The sequence below is a fragment of the Wasmannia auropunctata genome, unplaced genomic scaffold, assembly GCF_000956235.1.
Source record: "Wasmannia auropunctata unplaced genomic scaffold, wasmannia.A_1.0 LD336048.1, whole genome shotgun sequence".
Taxonomy (NCBI): Eukaryota; Metazoa; Arthropoda; class Insecta; order Hymenoptera; family Formicidae; genus Wasmannia; species Wasmannia auropunctata.
The window spans coordinates 329,473-350,731 of record NW_012026842.1 but is presented as its reverse complement, the minus strand read 5'-3'; the positions used below and the strand labels follow the sequence as shown (position 1 = coordinate 350,731).

The window sequence follows — 21,259 nt, the reverse complement described above, 5'->3', positions numbered from 1 at the left end:
GATCTACCCTCCCGTCTCTCTCTCTCTCTCTCTCTCTCTCTCTCTCTCTCTCTCTCTCTCTCTCTCTCACTCGTCGGGGACGATACACGACATTGCGATAAGACATTTCCGAAATGATAGTCCAAGAGAAAAACGTTTCAAGCGACGTTTCGCTTCGCGACGCGGATAAACGACCCGCTCTCTCCGTTACGGCTAAATTTATTGCTGAAATTCCACGTGAAATTTTTCCGCTCCTTCTTCTCGTCTCGAACACATCGAGAGGAGTGCTACGACCGCGCGCACCGTTAATCCCGGATCATACGTCGCCGAAAATTTCACGAGACACGCATTGATAATCCCGAGTTTTGCAGAGAGTCTCGACGACGATTCGCCCGGAGAATTCGCTTCCCCGCGACGTTTGAGGCTTGTTTTTCGACCCGTATGTAGAACGTATAGAAACTAGGCAAAGTTATTCTATTATCAATCAGGGAGTGAAAGAGCAGTCGAGAAATTTCGGCGAGATCAAATTTTCGATGGCCGGGGACAGATGCAGAGAATTAATTTTTCGACGTTTTTCGTTCGTGGCAGGGAAGAGAGTGGAACGAGAAGATCCTTCTCCGTGTCGAAAATTGAACCCACCGAAAACTGCGCCGAGTTCCAATCCCCGATTCTCTCCGCGCGGAAAGTCTCGCGGAAAAAAAAAACGCACAAAACGGTATCGTCGGGAGCGCCCGTCTCCGGATTTCTACGCTCTTCCAGAAGGCAACTTTGAAAATAAAATACATCAAGAGAGGCATATCGAGACGCTGCGACGATACCAATTTGGCTTGGAAAAGTACCTCTCCCTCCGGAATTACTCGCGAACAGAGCGCGGCCTCAGTTTCTCTCTCTCTCTCTTTCTCTCTCTCTCTCTCTTTCTATCTCCCTCATGAAAATGCCGAGAAAAAATGCTATGGTACACGAGAGCGGATATTCTGGATCCTAATTAATTTAGTTTCTTTTTTCGCGCAAAAATTTCCGCGGAAGTGGAGAAGAGAGAAAGAGAGAGAGAGAGAGAGAGAGAGAGAGAGAAAGAATGGCGTAGGGAGGAAGCTGAAAAGAGGTAGATGGATCGATGGCGAAGCAGGAACGAGAGTCAGGGGGAGGGAGTGCCGCGCCGATATCCGCGGAATTGTCCGGGACGGGAGGGCTCGTTAAGTACGCGCCCATTCCGCACATTACTAGCGTGCGGATACACGCAGAGTTGTCGAGAATGGGGACTGTGGAACGAGACGCACGCCTCTCTCAGCTGATCCTCGCTCGCACCGTCGCGTTTCGCGTCGCTCGTCCACCACCTTCTTCACGTTCTCGCCGTTCGTCACGTTTCGTATCGTCCGTTTCTCTCTCTACGTGCGCATCTAACACGACTCGTTCGCACGTTCTCCCCACGTTTCTTCTCTCTTTCCCTACGCGTTCGCTCCTCTACTTTTGTAATATCCCCTTATAATATGTCATAAATATCACTCGCGAGTTTTTTTTTGTTATCCTTAAACGCGGTTTTAAGTCACGGTGTATGTATATAATTATATTTTTTGTTCATATATATTTATATGTATATTAAAGTATGTAGTATCACTAGAGAATATTACTTGTGTGTTCGGAAGGACCGGAACGCCTTCTGAACTCTCTCACAATCGCTCGCGATTCTTCCCTCGCTCTCCTAAGACGCCTCTTCTATCTCGTTTCGTTTCGACGTTTATTATTATCCAAATCCTTTCGCATCGAGTATTCGTTTGTGTGTATATATATACCTATAGGATTATCCCTCTATATTGATTACACGCGCGCGCAAACAAGCGCCGCCGCGACGATTCTCTCTTTTTTTTTTTTGTAATACTCGTAATAACCTAGCGCAGTTTAAAGTTTGAGTCAATCGCTTATTGCTCGAAATTTCTCACATCCCTCGCGTGATTCCTCGTCAAGGAAACGCCCCGCGTTCGCCCTCGCCGACGGCGATCCTGCTCGAGGACCCGATCAAGTGGGACCGTTAAGATTCGTTGCGGATATTCGGGATATTTCGTCGGCGCTTCGGTCGACGTTGAGATCATTTGGGCGACAAATCGACGCACATATGCAATCGCACTTAACACTTACAACACAACGAGCTTAATAATACGAAAAGAAAGACGACAAGAGAGTAAAGAAAATAAATTAAGTGAATATCCCGCGGCGATATCGCACGGTCGCGTTGAACGATTCGTAACTTGCTTGCTAACTAAAATGCGAAAAACGACAGTTTTCATCCGTTGCCGTTTGGCGTCATTCGACGAATAATTTAATAACTAAACAAAGAGAAAAAAATGGCGACGAGTAGAAAGTCGATTGGAAAGAAACTTGGGAGTTTTTTTTTCTTTCTACACGAGGGAATCTGGCAAAACACAAAAAATTATCGCAAAAATATCACCAATTGTTATATTCGCCGCCGTCGAGTCCGATCACGGGGCGTAACTCTACAAGTGAATACACATTATAAATTAAATATCCATTTCTCTTGCAAATTCCTTAACGAATACCTTTTTTATAATACTTTTCACAAATTCCTTACCTAAAGACTTAAATCTAATTTATCGCTTGAGTTACGTGAGCTAATCTCAATCTTGGGTTCCCGTTTCTCGCAGACGCACAGTCGCACGAACTCTTAAATATATTTTTATAAAGATGCGTAATAATATCTTTTTAAGTATCTGTCTCACTCTCTCTTTCTCGCGCACACGCTGAGGCCGTCCCATCGTGGGAAGCCCCCGTTTCCTTATTGTTACTCTCCTCTCTTCTGTTTTTCTCCCTCTCTTTTATAAATATCTATATCCGCTATCAGTAATGCTACCCGCTTAAGTCTAACTTAAATAAAACTCGCCGACTCGCCATCTCTTTACTCTCTCAGGAGCTCATTACGCTACGCCGATCGCGTGCGGCGTGATACTGTCGCGCGGGGTGTGTGTGTGTGGGTGTGTGTGTGATACTGTCAATTAGTCTTAACAGCTAATACGCGCGACTTTCTCTCGTTACGCGGATTACAGCTCGTGAGTCGCTCTAAAAGTCTTGCTTAAAAGATTAACGCGAATTCGAATTACTCGAATTTACACACTCGTGTAAATCGCTATATATATAGTCTTATCCTTACTTAACGCGATGGAGAGCGGAGAAATATTGTCTTCCATTATTTGAAGAAAAATATATGTATATGTATGTGTATATATACGTGTGTACCGTATATGTATATGTATCTATACATTATATATAGTTATATACGTGTCCCTCGTATGTTGCTGCTCGTGTGTGTCGTACGTATATGTTATATCGGGAGGGTCTGTCCGCTCGCGCAAAGTGGATTGTGTGTATTGACCTGTTGCCTCTGGAAAGGCGAAAAGACGCGGTCGGAGTCCGCCGAGAGCGACGAGCGGAAGCATCAAACGGTGACGCGACGAGGAGACTAAAGAATAAAAAAAAAAAGAAAAAAAAAGAAAAGAGTTCGTCGTCGAGTTGTCGAGCTGTCATCGTTGTCACTGTCGCTCGATTCCCACTGAAAGACGCGAATCGGAAGGGAAGCTCGGGGGAGCTAGTTGCTCGGGAACAGCGAGTTACGCGCTTAACCGTCTAAAGTGGATGGCTCTCCCTTCGGTTCGTTCGTTCGTTTGGCACTTGGCGTTGCGGATCCTAGTCTTTCTAGCGCGCTAGTCTTTCGCTATATACGATTCCGCTATTCAAATCGTACTTACGGCGGGGGTCTACACGCGGACTGATTCTCTCATCGAAAAATGCCAGCAATCGGATGCGGGGAAATCGGCGCTTTATCATCCGCGACGTAACTTGGCTCGACGCGTCGCGTTCGTGCTTCCGCTGATCCCCGGCGGAGACAAACTCGATCGGATGTTAGCAAATACACACACATATATATATGTAAATAAAGGATCGTGAGAACGTGAGGAAAATAAAGAGGGACGTATAACGGTAAGGTAAGAAGAACGGAAATAAGGGGGGAGGCGATTTAGTGTTCTCTCCCCTGGTGGAGTAAGTCGTTCACGGCGCCCGCCGCTACTCTCGATTTTTCTTCCTTTTATTGCTTCATGGCCGAGAGAACGTCGGCCGTTGCGGGAACACTCGGGAGGCTCGAGGCTGCCGCGAACGCCGTGAAAACGAGTGGCCGCTAATGGATCGCGTTAATTAATCGATGATTAACGTAATGGGCGCGGCGAAACGTGGATTAAAACGCGGTTTCCGCACGCGCTTTTGACTCTAATGCGTATACGCGTTAATCTAAATAGGAACCAAAGTGTGCTGAAGCGCAATGACTCGTCGTCGTGTGTGTGATCGTGAAAAATGATATGTGCCGCGCGTAAAGCGGAAAAGACGAGGGACTCGAAAGAACTAACGTACATATAATGAGATACGCAACTAGTACTCGCCTGCTCACAAATAAATTAAGTAACGCATGATAAGAATTGAACGCAAAATTATTGTCCGTCCGCGATTTCCACTTGGGGAAAGCAACGTGTGATTACGCGGATGACTCTGATCCCCCTTCTTCGCGTGTGTTTCCTCATTCGCCGGGTTTTCCGTACGTCGGAGATCGTTCATTCTCTTCTTGGCAATCTCTTTGCTCTCATCTTTACTCGTTCCTCGCTCGAGTGCGAATCGATTGAAATTTCAGCCTCCTTCACTGGATCCTTTTCGCTTTATCCGCTTGCCACGATGCCGTTCCATGATAAAAGTATCGAAGAATCCATTTCTCGTAGCGTCGGTCCACGGAGATAAGAGAACGATGGAATAAAACGACGATCAGAAGCATTAGCGGAAGTCGTCTCTTCATCGAGTATTATCATTTCGTAGCTTTGCAGCGCGAGAGCGGGGTGGCCATTTCCAGAGACACTATAAATCCCCGAATAAGAATCGAAAGGCGGCTTTCGCGCCACGATCGACCTCGGAGAACGAATATTATATATGTATACCGTATCGTACACGGAGCGCGGGAGGGGCGGAGGGGGGGGAAGATGATCTCTTCCCCGAGGAGGATCCGTCGGATCCAAGAGATCAGAGAGCGGGAGCGCGTGCGGTATCTCATACGTATCTCCTCTTTAAACGTACATCCCCATCCCGTACATGGATCCCCAATCGACGCCCTGGAAGCTTGACATGTCGACGTTGGTGAGCGAGTAGCCCTGATAGGGATTACCGGGCGCCGCGGCGGCGGCCGCGGCCGCAGCGGGCGAGGATGCCGCCGCGGCGGCAGCGGCAGCGGCCGCGGCGGCACCCTGTGCCTGCGCCGGTGCCGTCGGGGCGTTGGGCGCCGCCGCGGCAGCCGCCGCCGCCATCGCGGCCGGTATCGGATAGGGCGCGTACCGATATGCCGCGAGCGCCGGATAGCCGCCGGTAGCGAACAGTTTGCCGTATCCCGCGACCGCGTTCTGCACCTGCGCGGCCGCCGCCGCGGCCGCGGCCGCCTGCACCTGCGCCGCTTGTGCCTGCGCGGCCACCAGCTGCGAGGCCGCCGCCGCGACCGGCAGCGGCGGCTGTGGCGCGAGCCGCACGCCTAGAGCGCCGAGCACTACCCGCTTGCCGAGCGCGAGCGCGCCCGGCTGCACCGCCTCCTTCGGCTGCGCCTTCTTGCACTCGACCTTCTTGTTCTTGATCGTGTGGAAGTGTATCTCGCACACGCGGTCCACCACGTCCTCGTTCTCGAACGTGACGAAGCCGAAGCCGCGATGGCGTTTCGTTTGTTGATCCATCAGCATCACCGTCTCCTCCACCTTGCCAAATTGATTGAAGTAGGCCTTGACCTCGTCGCTACTGGTGTCCTGACTGACACCGCCCACGAAGATCTTCTTAGTGCGATTGGCCTGTTTCGCGCGATTCTTCGGCGTCGCGTGCTTCGGATCGATCTTCTTGCCATCCAGGGTGTGAATGGGACACTTGAGGACTTTGTCGACGCTACCGGGCTCGGCAAACGTGATGAAGCCGAAACCGCGGCTACGCTGTAACCGAACAAGCCGAGAACCGGCACGATGCACAAGGACCGTCTATTGCGTGCCTCCCACTTTCGTTGCGACTGTTTTTTTTTTCGCTCTCGCGATCGAACGCTCCGACATCCGACTGATTTTTGCCGACTTGATCGAGGGATTTACCGTGTTTATTTCGCCTTCGTTTGGTTATCGCAAGACAAGACCGCTAAGATGTTTAGGACGAGTTTTCATGACCATGAAAACTTTTTCACGATCTAAACGCGTTCGGATAAAGCTAATTATAACTTGTCGGTTATGTACTGCGATTAAAATACCACACGATTTTCATTAATTTACTTGTTCGCTTCTAGCCTGCTCGAATGGTCACCAAAACTGATCCGTTTTGTCTTCTCCCTAACGTTGCGGGTTCAATTCGGAATATAAGAACGCTGTTTTTTTTTTTACGAAATTACCCTGATCTTTTTTTTTTTTTTTTTAATTAAACCTGCCTTCGGTGATCTCTCGTAGCTCTTGTTATAAAACGGTTAACTAGTGCTACCAAACTACCATTTGCATGCAAGACTGACCAAGCCAATGTTTAAGACAAACATTCTAATGTTACGTGAAACAAAGACTGCGATAAGACTCAAATCCATTACGAACGTTAAGGAGCTACTGATATATGTATATGTATAATATATATATATTACGTCTGTCCCACCCACTCTCGTTCGCGAAATTTTCCGATATTACACCCGCATTCGACATTTACCGCCTGCAAAACCGCCGACAAAATAAGAAAAAAAACGAAAAAAACTGCTGCCTCTCCCACCTTCTTTTAATATATAAAATGCGATTAATGCGATTAATAATACCTAATACAATCTACTTCTCTTAATACTTTATCAGCAATTAATTACACCGATTAGTACAACTTCTCATCTACTACGGTCTACTACGGTATATAGTTTCGTGCAAAAGTGGAAGGAGAGATTGCTTGGTGCATCGAATCCTGTCGAGGTAAAACTCCTTTCTCTCGCGGCATCTTCGCGGCCGACCCCCCCGCGATGCACGAGAGGGTCGGGGTCGGGCCGAAAAACCGTTACCGGCAAATCAATTGGCGCGGCATGAACGCGATTTGGAAACGCGTGGGCGATTTATACGAGGCTGTTCTCACCGTAAATTAAATAATGCAAATTTAATGATATCTGTGACGATGTTTCTCGTTATCAGCGGAACATTGAATCGATAGAAAATATTTATTCGAAAATAAACTTCTAATCGTATAAATTGTACGTACGATGAATTTAGAAAACATGAGAATACTGAATACACTTAGAAGTAAAATTAGAAAAATGTTTTATATACAAGAGTTTAAATTAAGTAACACTCTTGCTCGCATCCTCTCAATTAACGCAACTTTGAAATATTATCGAAACGTGATCGATAACGAAAACGCGAGACACGGGCATGAAAGACTTCGTTGTTAACTTATTATGACAGCCGGCGAATTAAATGGCGCGTGAGAACAGCCTCGTACAATAAATAACCGTAATTGATCGGGCGAGCAAGCCGAGAGTTATGCTCAGATAGGTGGACCGACCTGCGTCATCGGATCCTTCATGATGAGAACGTCGGTGACGGTGCCGAACATGTTAAAATATTCCCGCAGCTTCTCGCTGCTCGTCTGCCAGGAGAGACCGCCCACGAAGAGCTTGCCCGGCGCCGGGTCGCCGCCGTTCGGCGTACTCCTGCCGGAGCTGCCTGAGTGGCTACCGTTTATCGGCACCAACGGGTTGTGGAAGTCGTGCTCGATCGCGCCGTTTGTCGCCTCCATGCCGGCGCTGCAAACAATCAAAAGATAAATCGATCGTTAGATTGATTAAAATTAAATTTAAACTATTTGCTGGGTTAATTAAATTAAAACTATTTGCGGTTAGGTAAAAAGTTCATTTCGTCTCGTGTGTTAAAGTCTCCATACTAGAAACTGCTAAATATTATAATTTTGCAATTTTTATCAAAACATATACCTATATCTAACAATTCCTCCTATTTCTTATAAAGCTTACAAATTATACACATATATACATATATGTGTATACATGTATAATACATGGAAAAAAGTAATGTATTAACAGCATTAGCCAACAACAAGTTAATTGAAAATAATCTTGTTTATTCAATATAACAGTATTAATAAAATATATTTTATTAAAACAAGAACATGACGTATTTGCTTCATTAATACTGTTATTGAAATAATATGATTATTTTCAATTAGACTGCTACTGACTAATGTTGCTGACACATCATTTTTCTTTTATATATGTACACACACGCGCGTATGTAGTATGTATATATGTATAGATTAAAATTTTATATCTATATATTTTAATTTGGGTTCATTGGCGATATGTAAATACATTTATATTATATTAATACACTTATATTTTTAACTACAAAGCGCTTGCATTAGTAATTTGACACGCGTTAACATATTCGTGCGCGAATCAAATTATACATCGTGTTATATAAAAACGATGATAGATTTCCACTTATTTACATTTTGCAGCCATTTCCCAGGGAAAAGTGTTCATGCAGATGGCGATAAACATCTCGTTAATATCGACAGTTTTATTAAGAGCGCGTGCTCGTATTTTTTTTTTGTTTCAGATGGTACCACTCCTCATCTTGCAAACTTGCGCGTTTTTCGCCATGCCCTTCTGGTCGTACCATAGAATGTTCCTTACCACGATTGACGTTCAGTAAGTAGCGGGTTCTACGCTCTTCCGTGCACGACGGGTAAAGTAAAACACAAACACACCTCGTGTCTCGCGCAACAAGGTATAAAAATAATATATCATTTCGCAAAACGGTCGCGTAAGCAAACCCTGGAACTCGGACGGAAAATAGCGCGGCCCGTCTATTCCTGTAAGCAATCTACATTCTATGTATAACGCCGATGTGTTAAGGTCACTGTGTCTGCCGAGAGAGCTAACGACCTTGGCTCTGCCACGTTTTACTGCCACTTCCACTTACGCGAGGAACTTTTACTTGTGCCGTGAAATGTCAAGCAATCGCCGGTCCGTCAAAATAAAATAAAAAAAAAATTAAAAAAAATATATGCGAACATTTTTCTCGGGAAACCAAGTAAAAACGGGAGATAACGTTTCTCGTTCCTTTGTACATTTGCAATTTTTTCGCATTCGTCAGGATCTACGTAAATCGCAAAAACTACACGCGAGAATAAATATATCTTTCCGAGTAAGCGGATAATGTTGTCGTCTCTTTTAGGCTGACCGAGTATCAGAGATTCGAAATTCCGTCTAAACCGAGATTTTTCGACCTGCGGAATCCTCGTTCAATGAAGGTGAGTTGTTTGCAAGATGCATTTTTATTCCTGCGCCGAAAAAACGATTTTGCTGGGAGATCCAAAATTTAACTGGATACAAATTTGAAAATAATTTTATTGGACCATCAAAATAATTACGTTGGAAACTCAAGCGTGCTGTGCTGCAAAATTTTTGATATTCCAGCAACCAATTTGAGTTTCCAACGTAATTCTTTTGATGACCCAACAAATTTATTTTCAGATCGGTAACCAAGTAAATTTTAGTTTTTTTTTTTTTTTTTTTTTAAGCAAAATTGTTCTTTTTGTTTGATATTGTATAAATCATTTTTTTAGTTATTTTTTAAATATTTTCATACAATTTATCCTTCGTGAAATAAGGTTTTCAGATAGTGCTCTCGTTTCGTCCAAGCTTGTATTGAATAATCGATAATCTCGTGAGAAAGGAAAAACAATGTATCCATGCCCATGTCCTGTCTCTCGCAATATCCATAAATCTGCGACCAACCGCTGGCTGTTGCCATCGAATGCGCTTACATTTAATAATACCTGGAGACACGGATGAGCGGCAATATCTGATTAATTATTGCGCCCAATGTAAAATATTCAGTTAAAGCAATTAATTAAAAGCCGCATAAATAAGTGACACGTAATCCGTATTTTCACAATGAGAGATATCAATTGTGACAGGCGATGCCATTATCATCTTTAACCCCGATTAATTATTTTTACAATTATATTGATTTATCGCGTATCGCGTTATCGCTACTGTCTTACCCACACGTTCGTTTATATCTGGCGTCGCTAAATAATTCGTGTTACGGCTACGTTTCACAAACGCGCCTATACTTGTGTTTATCGCATTTGAAATCTCGTTACATACTGTTTTATTTCGAGAGCCCTCCTTACCTATAATAATAAATTGCAAGATCGCTCCACGGTCTCGCCGTATAATTTGATTCTCGATCAAAACGCGAAACGTAGGACGCCGTCGCGTCGTCGGCCGCGTCTCGGGATCTTTGACTGCAGAATGACTTTGTCTTTCGCTTACTGATGCATAATTACTGATCCACGTGATGACGACGAGCGCGGATCCGCCGCTCGCCGCAAAAGTAAGACCGTGCCACGGACAATCCGCGCGTGTTCCACGCACGTCGGCTACATCCCTTTTCTTTCCTCTCGCCATCGGGGAGATATCTCATAATATATCGTGGGATAACAAACCAATATCCCACCTACGAGCCGACAGCGATGTGGTCTCGCCCATCCCGCGTCTCGCATGTGACTCGAGAGATACGTGCGAAACTAAGAGAAACTATGGTCGTTCCGTCGTGTATATCTAACCGAGAGATATACCGTGCCGTCGCGATGCCTTTTCCCCCAGGATCCCAGCGTCGTAACGCGTCGTACATTCACCGCCGGTACCGACGGCGCGTTGCGACCGTACGGCGGGTGCGCGCGCGCGGGGGAGGGAGGGAGAATGGCGAGTGGACGGGACAGCGGGGTGCGCGCTGTGTATAGCAGCGGGGCGGACGGTCGGAGGGGTTGCGCGTTAGCCCGGTTCGGATATATCGCCGCGAGCGGCATGGTCGACATGCGCGAAGGGTGTCGCGGGGGTGCAGAACGGCGGGGTGCAGGCAGGGCACACAGAGGGGAAGGGGTTGGAGCAGGACGGAGCGCGGCGAGGGTGGAGCGGAAGGTCCGGACGAGCGAGAGAAGAGAGGAGAAAGAGCCAGGAGGGTCGAGGCGAAACGAGCGAGTCGTTTGGGGTTGGGAGTGGCGGCGGCGGCGGCGGCGGTGGGACGAAGCGGCGCGAGGCGGGGAGGCGGGTAGTTGCCCGTCGTGGGGCACGACGCCGACGAGAACGCGCAGCCGGTGGATCAATACACCCCTCCGCTTCGTTCTTCTCGCCGTGTGCGGCTCGCACCGCCGCGGCCGCACGGCTTTCGGCGCCGCTCGCTCGGTCATGTCGGCTTCGGTCTTCCCGCGATCCTCCCTCCTTCGCCCGAGGAAGCCGCGATCGGTCTCACCGTGGAAAACGTCTTACGACGTTCGCCGGGTGTTCTTCTCTTCATATTCTCTTCGTCTCCTCACAATACGCTTTCTCCAACGGAGCGTAATGATTACTAAATTCTTCTTTTCTTTTTCACCCTTTTTGACCGCTCTCTCATTCCGGTCTTACGTCTCATTTCCAAGGGAGACACGCTTATTGTCGGCGGTATCGAAAAATTCTCCCAGACGACTTTTTACCCAGGGGTAAAAAAAATATGCGAAAAAGAGATTCAAGTTGAAGAAAGACGGACTAGAGCGCAATATATCGTTTACGCTTTTCTCGCGATTTCCTACCACGTCAAGCAAGCAACTCAATATTCGAAATGTCGTTTCTCGAAAGCGGAATTTCTTCAGCGTGGTGATATCTTCGGATTGTCTCCCGTTTGGTCCAAAGGGTAAATCGATCAATGGAACATCCGCCGCATTCGTTCATCCGCACGTACGCATCGAATCACGGAGGCGGGATGTTTCAACAAGATAGATAGAATAGTGCTTTGAGAAAAAAAACTCCGCGAGTCATAATTAGATATACATATTGTTTTCATCAACAAGCTCGAGTCCTTAAATTTTCCAATTTTTCAAATTATATCGGAGCAGAGATTCTATCTATTTGCGTTCTTCACACGTTGTCCGTTCACGCAAATCTAAAATTGTGCGCGAAATAATTCCGCGCTGCAGATTTAATTTTCTCGTTGGCGTGTCGTGCGCTTTGCGGTTATCGAGCTTACCGCCGCGAAATCGAAATATCATCGCGTAAACTGAGATTAAAAAAAAAACCGTTTGATGTGGTTCGAGTGGACGATTGAACAATCGGCCAGCGTGATGCGGCTTGTCGGCTGTTTAATCGAGCCGCGTTGTCATCGGAAAAAAGATAGCCATCGGTAGAGATACGTAGTTTTCGTACGCAACGTAAATGGCGATTCATAATCGTCCGATGGAGCGATCAAACGCGCATTATCAAATTCGTAAATATGTCCACAACACAAAGGAGTCAAGTATCCTCCTTTCCCGATGACCTCGATCGTCTTACGTTGTGACGGCGAGGACGGGACGTCAGGTGAAAAAGTGAGTGAAAGAGAGGAAAAGAAAAAATAAAAGGCAAAAAGAGAGACAAAAGGGAGAAGGATAGCGAAAGGGAGAGGAAGAGATGAAGTAATGACAGAGAGAAGAAGAGGGAGGAGGGAGGGAGAAAGGGTGAGAAACAGAGAGATAGAGGAGGGGGAGAGCTGGATGGCAGAGGGGTGGCCGAGACTGGTGTAGTGAGATCGTGTGTAGTTTCAGTATTTTCAGTATCGCTAGACATCCCTAGTACCAAGCAGCAGTCTCCGCGTCCGCCCCCAGCAACGTCGAGGGGTCGTACTCGGTCCCCCTCTCGCGCCGGTGCTATACTCTTCCGCACCCTGAGCCCCCCCCTCCCCTGTATCCCTCCCTGTCTCGCGTGTACACGTACGCACACGGACACACGCGCGCGAGCGCGCTTTCTCTCCGTCACGCGCATGCGCGTGCGCGCACACACGAGACCGGAGGATCATGTCGAAGACGAAGAGGGTGAGTTTCCCTCGCGCGCGGTGGGAGAGGCTCGGGAAGGTGGAAGAGCCCCCAGTCCTAGTGGGGAGGAGGCGGGTGGGTGGTTTGGGGGGAGAGAGAGGGTGCGGAGGCGCCGCCGCCGCCACCGAGCGACGCAGTGCCGTCGGGACGCTCGACCGAATGATACGGCCTTCGCAAAGGGGTATTTTTCGCCGGCCGCCATATCTCGCTCGGCAATCCGCTCAACTGCCGCACCGCAGAAGCAGTCGGGAAGAGAAAGAGAGAAAGATGGAGAAAGAGGGAGAGAGAGAAAGAAGTAGAGAGAGAGAGAAAGAGAGGGAGCGCCGAGAAGAGCAGTACTAACCCCCAAGAAAGGGAAGGAAGACATCGGAGAGAAATCAGCCCACCGGCCGGGGATATTGTCCTGTCACAGCAGTACGCCTTTAAAGAGTTACTGGTGTGATGGGACATTGTCCTCGTCCTGGTGGTCCACTTCTAACCGCGTCGCCGTCGTCACCATCGTCGTCGAGACTCAGGGCATACAGAATGTGGAAAGTGTATCGGTTGAAAGTCGTATTGGTGTCGCGCGCTTTCGCTTAGACGTTTTTCGCGGTAGTCGAGGAGAACGACAAGAGGGTGAAAAAGCCAGTGGGGATGAAACAAACAAGGGATTTTATAAATGTTTGCACGACGGCGGTGGATCTCCGCGAACGAAAACGAGAAGGAAACGCCCGAACACGATTCGACTGTTGTGCCACGTCGACATTCAGGGAAGGCCTGATGGGAAGAAAAGAGAAAACCCACCGGATTTTTTTAGTCCTCGTAAACTATTAACATCGTTCTCGATACTCGTCGTGAACACACCATGGTACAGCGATGGTGTTTTCCAGTCGATAAGGCAGCTTCCGAGAGGCGCGGCTGCTCGCCACCCTGGTCGATTCAAGGACTCGTTCTCACTTTCCTCGATCGTCAACAGAGTTCTTATCTCCGCCCCTTTGTTTAAAACGCGGAAACGCGGAGTTATTTTCGGAGATAGTGGGAATCGTTATCGCGCGACATCGGTCTGTCTTGCAGGTAGACCGATTCGAGTCGCCGAGGATCATGAAATCACGTTCGAGTGACAGAGGCGTTCCGTTATCGGGACGCATCTACGTTGTGCCTATAGCCCGCAAAATGGCCGGAGCGCGTTCGTGGATATTCCTGCGCGTTATCGTCGCGCAGTGACCTCTCGTCGAGGAATAACATCGCGTGTCGCTCGTATTAATCCGGAAAAACACGGATCCGCTGCGGCCGGTCGCCGCCCGAATGCGCTCCGGAAATTCTCTCGTTCGTCAATCGATCGCGCGAACGCGAACGGGTAACCCGATCGAAAGTCGGAACTGGAAGAAGGTCGTAGGTTGTAACATAGTTTCGGTGGAGGTCGGATGTGTCTACTCGTCACTCGTGCGAGATCGATACACGAATAGGCAGAAGATTCGCGAAGGGCAAGCATTCGTTCCGGCCGGGTGGTAAATTCGCACGAAATTGTAAGGGATTGAACTAAAACACAGTCTAAAAGAAAATTCGGGAATTCATCGACAGCTCGAGTATGACATAGCAATCGCAAAAAAATTAATGCGATCGTTATGTCGTATTTCAATACTCTTCGTGACGTATGCTTCGATACTTCGCTGTCAAGTAATCAAAGATTAAAAGCCGGTGGCCTCGTTCTCTCTCTATCTCTTTCTCTCCTCTCCTCTCCTCTCTCTCTCTCTCTCTCTCTCTCTCTCTCTCCCTCTCTGTCACCGTTGTTATTTATCTTCTATTAATCCCACGACTACAATAACCGCGCCACGGCCATTTACTAGTAATGAATCGGCCCTGTATCCGTTTACGACTTAGCACACGGAATTGGAACGACGCTGCGAAGGGGTGGCGAACAACGGGGTCGATGAAAAGGTTGACGTTGGGTTGAGGTCGATCGTAAGCATTCTCTGTCACTACTCTCTTTCCCTTTCTCTGTTTATTATCTCCTACTCTTTCGCGATTACTTCAACATGCAAGAAATGATTTGCTAAACGCAATCCTCGACTCAGTTTGCACAGTCTTTTATTTATTTTCAAAATAGTCACCGGACTCCCAGTATCAAAGAAAAAGGAAAAACAAATCAGAGAATCTCATCAATCTCCTACTCATTTGCAATTTTAACTTCAACGTGGAAGAAGTGATCTTTGCTAAACGCAGTCTTCGACTTAGTTTTTATTTCATTCAAAATTCGTAATCGTCCAATTTATTCGTTCTCAATGTGATCGCTTAGACTGTAGCATCATAAACAAATAGAAAGGCATCAGACTCTGTAAACAATAAGCTTTGGTACAGGTTCTTTAAAATCAAAGTGGCAAAGCAGATTATCTTCCCACTCGGATTCTACCGAGTTTTTTTTTTCATTCTGACAATGCCGTGGAAAAAGAATCAAAATAGTTCCGTTGTTGAGCCAGAAACATTATTGCTAATTTGGCCCGTATTTCTCGATGGTACAGTTTTTCTCGACTGAATTAAGTTTAATATTAGATATCGATTTACATTTCCACCAATGTGTATTTGGATAGAAAAGGGATTTGTGCTTTTCAATTATAGTACGGTACGAAAATATCGCTCCTCTCTGTGTATTCGATCAAATGGGACTTCAGAGAAGGAATTCTTTGTAATCTGTTTAACGAGACTTTATCTGGGATAAGAAAAGAGAAGTCTTGAAGAGAGAAGCCTGGCAAACTTGAATATCCACGCAAATTGCCTAAGCTCGCTTCATGAAAGTTCAACGAAAAAGAAATATTCTTCCATGATCATCGATTTTGCTTGCGTATAATCCGCATCGCCGTCATTCTTTGATATTCTTACATTGCGATAATTCAGAAGCTGCATTACCGGAGTCTCTGAATGCATCTGCAGCACTCTCTCATCTTTTATTCAGCAGTACCTTCAAAGTGTACCACCGTGTGTTTCAAGAAACGTGTGGGCAACGATCGAAGGGTCACGGGGGGATTGGAGATAAGATCGGATGCAAGCTCCAGTGAAGAATTTCGAAACCAGTGCCATTTGGCATAATAAAACGCCAAGCCGGAAAAGGTGGAGGAATTTGAATTTCAGAAGACGCGACGACGCGTTTTTGACCTCGAATGATCGAATGAATAGCCAGCGGGATACTACGCTACTTCCTTTGGAATTTGATTAGTTATCGCATTAGCCGGGCGAGGCATGTCAGAGGATCGGAAGAGAGCAACAGCCTTGTCAACATGACCGCTCCGCGTCGAGTCACGTTGATAAAACTACTGAGGTTGGATTTCGCACGGTTGATAGTGGTAATGCGGTGTGTTCGTCGTGGGGGATACAAGTGTGGGGGACACGTATACGGTGGACGTTGGGGTGGGTTTGTCGTGCAACCCTCCCTCCCGGTCCCCGCGCAGGTGGTTCAGGGCACCGCCGCCAGGAGGCGGCACTGTCTCCATCCGCGGAAAGAAGAGCGCTCCTCGCGCGGTGCGGCGCCAGGAAGCGGGATGATCCACGGATGTTCCTTGGCGGAGAGCATATATAAAGGCCATGACACACAGAGAAAAACGTAAACAACAAAACGTAAGCAGTGAGCGAATCGGCTATTCACAGTCAAGAACCTAAGGCGATAATGTAAGCAGTAGCAAGTCAAACATGTTGATTCATTAACATATTTGATTTGCATGTTGCTTAATTTTGTTGTTTACATTTTTTCTGTGTGTTAAGGCCATAATGCCGGATGAAGAGAAAGAGGATCGATGCGGAGAGAAAACTTTGGTGTGCCTTACCAACGGGATGCGGAGAAACGTGGCCGGCAAGCAAAGAAAGGGAGAGACGGGAAAGGCCTCGCCATGTTTAAATCCTTGTGAGAGCTTTAGATAGAGAATCCTATAAGTGTGTAGAGTATAATAGAGTATACACTACTATCTGGCACTCGCAGAGATGTGTTGTGTAGTTTTTTTAGTATATTATTATTATTATTAGATATTCCGCTGTAAGACAGTCTGTACGATCCTGAATAAATTATACCGATATCGGAATTTCTGTTGCTTACTGGACGCTTTAACTGGCCGCTCCAATTCCGCTTTCGATTGGACTTTATCGAATTATCGATAATTCGTTATCTTAACTCGATTCGTCGATTAAGCGTACTTGATCCGCCGCTAGAAAGATTCACTAGTTTCGAATAGCGGCTAAATTTCGTTCTCTAATAATGTAATTTCAGGTAACTTCAAAACAGTATGAAAATTTGGAAAAGGAAGTGTCCATGTATATGTTCCTCTGACATTACAACAATTTATCGATATTAATTTGAATAGAGATCGAAAATAGTTATAGAGGATAAAATATATATCTCGGCAACGAGAACAAAAGACGCGAATGGACACACAAAGTAAATCGTTAGAAAAATATTTCCCCGAGCAATTAATTTGCATGCCTTGCACGTTACAATCAGAGCAATTAGATTATGCACACATTCCGTAAATGTGTCGAACACCGTATTCTAAACAAACGCACCTCTTTGCCACCTCCCTCGTCTTATCTATTTCTTATCTGTGTACGTTTTACGCCCGCCTATCCGATGGAAGGAAATTGTCGCTCAGATTAAAAGGAAAAAAAATTCTTTCAGCTCTCATTCCACAAATGAGATATGGCAAGGAAATGTAAAATCGCAGTTTCAGCAAATGAAAAAGCAGAATCGAAAAAAATTATTTAAAACGTGATTTTTGAAGCGTAAAAAAATGCAAGAGCGACTACGGGAGAAATATATATATATATATATATATATAGCGGCGTTTTCTTTAGAGCCTTTTTTTAAAAAAAAAAGTCTTTAAAGCGAACGATCACGTGGCGGAACGTGAAGCAAAGGGCCGTCGCGTTTTAATTTATTTTAATTTGGACGATATTAGTTTTAATTAAGGCGCACAATTAACGCGGAACACGTCGTCGGCTCGTGCGCCGTAAGCGAGACGAAGATAACTTGGCTTTAAAAGCTTTGAGAGAAGTCCGAGTGAATTTCAGGTGGGGTGCAAATACTCTGATCGTGCATTACGACGAGTATTCATTAGAAAGGAATGGGATTTTTACAGAATTCTACACACGTGCGCACTTTATTCGATACTCGATTATTAAAATTTTTCAGAGAGAAATTTGCGCACCAGTTATTACCGATTATAAAATGTAAAATTTCGTTTCAACGAAAAGCATATCCAGTATTTTCAGTGAATTTGATTTGATATAACGTTATATGGAATTGTATATTATGCAAGAGAGATTCGTCACAAAAGAGAGAAAAAGTCGTAAAAAGTTATATACGTATATATACGTATATAAGTAAAAAGATAATATTAAATATTATCTTAGTAAATATTAAAAATGAATACTTTAGAAGAATAGGTATTTTATCTTTTTTATTCATAAAATATAACTAATTTCTATTATTTTTCTTGTGTGGAAAAACTATACGCGCATCTACTTCGACTTTTTTTTCGCGTTACAGCGGTTTAATAAACTACTCCTATTTGTATTTCACTTGGATAATATATAGCACTTCAGCTTATTTTTCTTTCTGCACTTTTCTAACGCAATTTAACAATAACATCGAACTCACTTTGGAGTTTCCGTATCTTTATCCGCCTTTCTCTTCCCCGGGCATCCCTCTTCCCAAGTTTTCCCTCTCTGGTTCTTGTATTCAGCACTCACGTTATTGGATCAATACGCGGGGTTCCAATTAATCCACGGGGGGTATATTCCCCTCGACAGATGGCCAACGGAAAACACTATACTAGCCTGCCATACCGACCACCCTCCCAAAACCACACACCGTCTTACGCATTATCCGGCGCATCAATACACGCTTCCCCGAAAATGTCTTCGCGTTAAAAATTTAAATGCAAAAATTAATACGCACGATAACTTAATGCACGATATGTATTCCTTTAAATATTTACCTTCTGTATTTATATATTTATAAAATAATCAATAGAGAACGTAACTTCGATGAGCAAAATAAAATATGGCGTAGGCACATTAATGTCATGTATTGGTATTTGTTGTTTGATGCTTTTTCTATTTCTTTATTCTCTCTTATTCTGGCTAATTATAAAAAATCAATTTTATAAAAATTTATTCTATTAAGTGTTGCACACTTCAAACAATAAAATAAAGATAATAAATAAATTGCGTAAATCGTATATTGCAATTTAAAAAGATCAGAATTAAAAGGATCGCAATGTAAACGTTCAAAGATTGATTGCGCTTTCAATCTATTTGCGATCGTACAGTTTTACGTTTTTACGAGGGAATAACATTTGAAAGAGATACTAGCTGCGTGCTGTAAAATTTGTAGAGCTGCATGTGAGCTTTTTTTTAGCACCATTACGGGCGACCGCCGCGAATGCAAATCGTGAAAATGTTTTTTGTTCTTTCTGGACTGGAATTGGAAACCCTGCTAATGGCATCATTAAGCGGATCGATCAGCGACGATTTTCATTTGCGGTTCGCGCGGACTGGTTGTCCGTTCAGCAACCCTCTTCCATCTAGGCCAAACCCTCCCCCCAACATTTCTCTTTCCTCTATTCTTTCTTCTAACTGAATTCACCGTCGCAATTAAGTATAATCACGTCGTTCCCGGTGTCCCTTCAATGAAATCCGCACACTCCAGATATTTACCCTAGAATGGAGCGTATGTTTTCTTCCTCGCGTTTCTTCTCGATCACGACTTTTTCCCTGAATAATTTCAGGAGTAATCGCGAACCGCCCCTCTCCAACGTGAAATCTCGCGAGATCGATTCTCATCTTGACGATCGCAAGTCTTCATTACGGTAGCGTGTATTTTAGGATTGATAGCCGCAAAAAGGGAAAGTCACTCTCTTTAAATGACGCGACGCCCCGACCTACATTTATCGCGATATCACGCGTATCCCTTAGAGGATCGGTCGCATCACATGTCGCCACGCAGTTAATACGATCGCGCGGTTATATTATCCACCTCGTCCCGCCGCACGTGGGCGTGGCGGTGTTTGCATTTAATTAATCATCTTGGCGCGGCACAATACCACCGCGCGATTCTATCGATCCCGCCGGCTGTCTCGAAATCATTTATTATACGGCATTATACACCGACTCGTTGCAGCGGATATTTACCGACGTATTCTCACATGGCTACATTTAATTTGCCACGTGCGTATTCGAGCAATAACTTCCAAGAGGTAATAACTTTTGAATTTACATTTAAAAATTACTTGTCCAAGATAATTTTATTGCGATGCTGCAATATGTTTTCTTTTTTCAAAGATAAAAGTAACAACCATATATATTTTTACTAAGTTATTTTGGTTAATAAATAATTTAGTTTTTTTAATAGTTTCATAATAATTTATAAATTGTACTAAAAAATATTTTAATGTATACTTGCATTACAGTTATCCTAATTGCTTCTATAATTAGTGACGTAAAATACAAATCTCTCAACATATAAATAAACCTTGCTGCATCTCAACTGTCACATTAATATACTGCATCTGGCATATTATTGCATTTAAGTTATTTCTCAGACAGTACCTAAATTAAAACATGTTAAAAACGTCATTTTTAATGTCTAAGACATGTTATTTAGACGTCTTTTAGATATAAGACGTCTTATGTCCCAATTTTAGACATGCATGACGAGTTAAATTCTTGAAAATTCATAATGATAATTGGCAACGAGTGGTTTGTAGTAAAAGACAATGGAAACTCGTGTAAACATTTGATAAATACAAGATTCTAGGATATACGAAAGAAACTGATAATGAATTTATCGATAGTAGGTAAGCTACAGCCGGCAATATATAGTTACAGCTTCCTATCTTGCCGACACACGCGTATCTATTCCACTATATCAACAGAGTCATGCCGATAAATACCGAAAGTTTATTTTGATGTCTATTCATATACACAGGGTTGTGCATCTACGCGTAAAATATAATACTCTACGTTTACGTGTAGACAACGTAAACTATTGTATAAAATGTCATCTATGTAGATAGTCAGTGGACTATATATTTATTCATTTAATAAATACATATAATTTAACGTTTATGTAAAAAAAACTACCATTTGAGTAAAAAAAATTCTTTGGTTACATTCTTAATCTTAATCTCGTAGTTAAATTAATGTTCAAAATACATCAAGAATATCCTAAAGATGTCGTGGTTTCTAACCTGTTCCTAAATACATTTTGGACATTTCTACTGTCGGTAGAGACTGCTTTATAATTTAATTCTTTTATATTGTATATATTAGTGATACAATTTACAATAGTCTACATATAGTTTACAAGTCTAGATTGTCTACGTAGCAAAAAGAT

General features: G+C 44.5%; 2 protein-coding genes across 2 annotated transcripts in view; one reads left to right on the top strand and one right to left on the bottom strand.

Moving 5' to 3' along the window:
- The window catches only part of LOC105451640, a 60,833-nt gene that overhangs the window by 24,806 nt on the left and 14,768 nt on the right, over window positions 1-21,259 (top strand). Inside the window, exons 3-4 of the mRNA XM_011692211.1 lie at window positions 8,628-8,719; window positions 9,249-9,324. Coding sequence (XP_011690513.1) covers window positions 8,628-8,719; window positions 9,249-9,324 — 168 coding nt within the window. The remainder of the gene's footprint in view (window positions 1-8,627; window positions 8,720-9,248; window positions 9,325-21,259) is intronic.
- The window catches only part of LOC105451641 (RNA-binding protein Musashi homolog 2), a 58,183-nt gene continuing 42,014 nt past the window's right edge, over window positions 5,091-21,259 (bottom strand). Inside the window, exons 2-3 of the mRNA XM_011692212.1 lie at window positions 7,558-7,798; window positions 5,091-5,987 (exon numbers count right to left, since the gene is read on the bottom strand). Coding sequence (XP_011690514.1) covers window positions 5,091-5,987; window positions 7,558-7,798 — 1,138 coding nt within the window. The remainder of the gene's footprint in view (window positions 5,988-7,557; window positions 7,799-21,259) is intronic.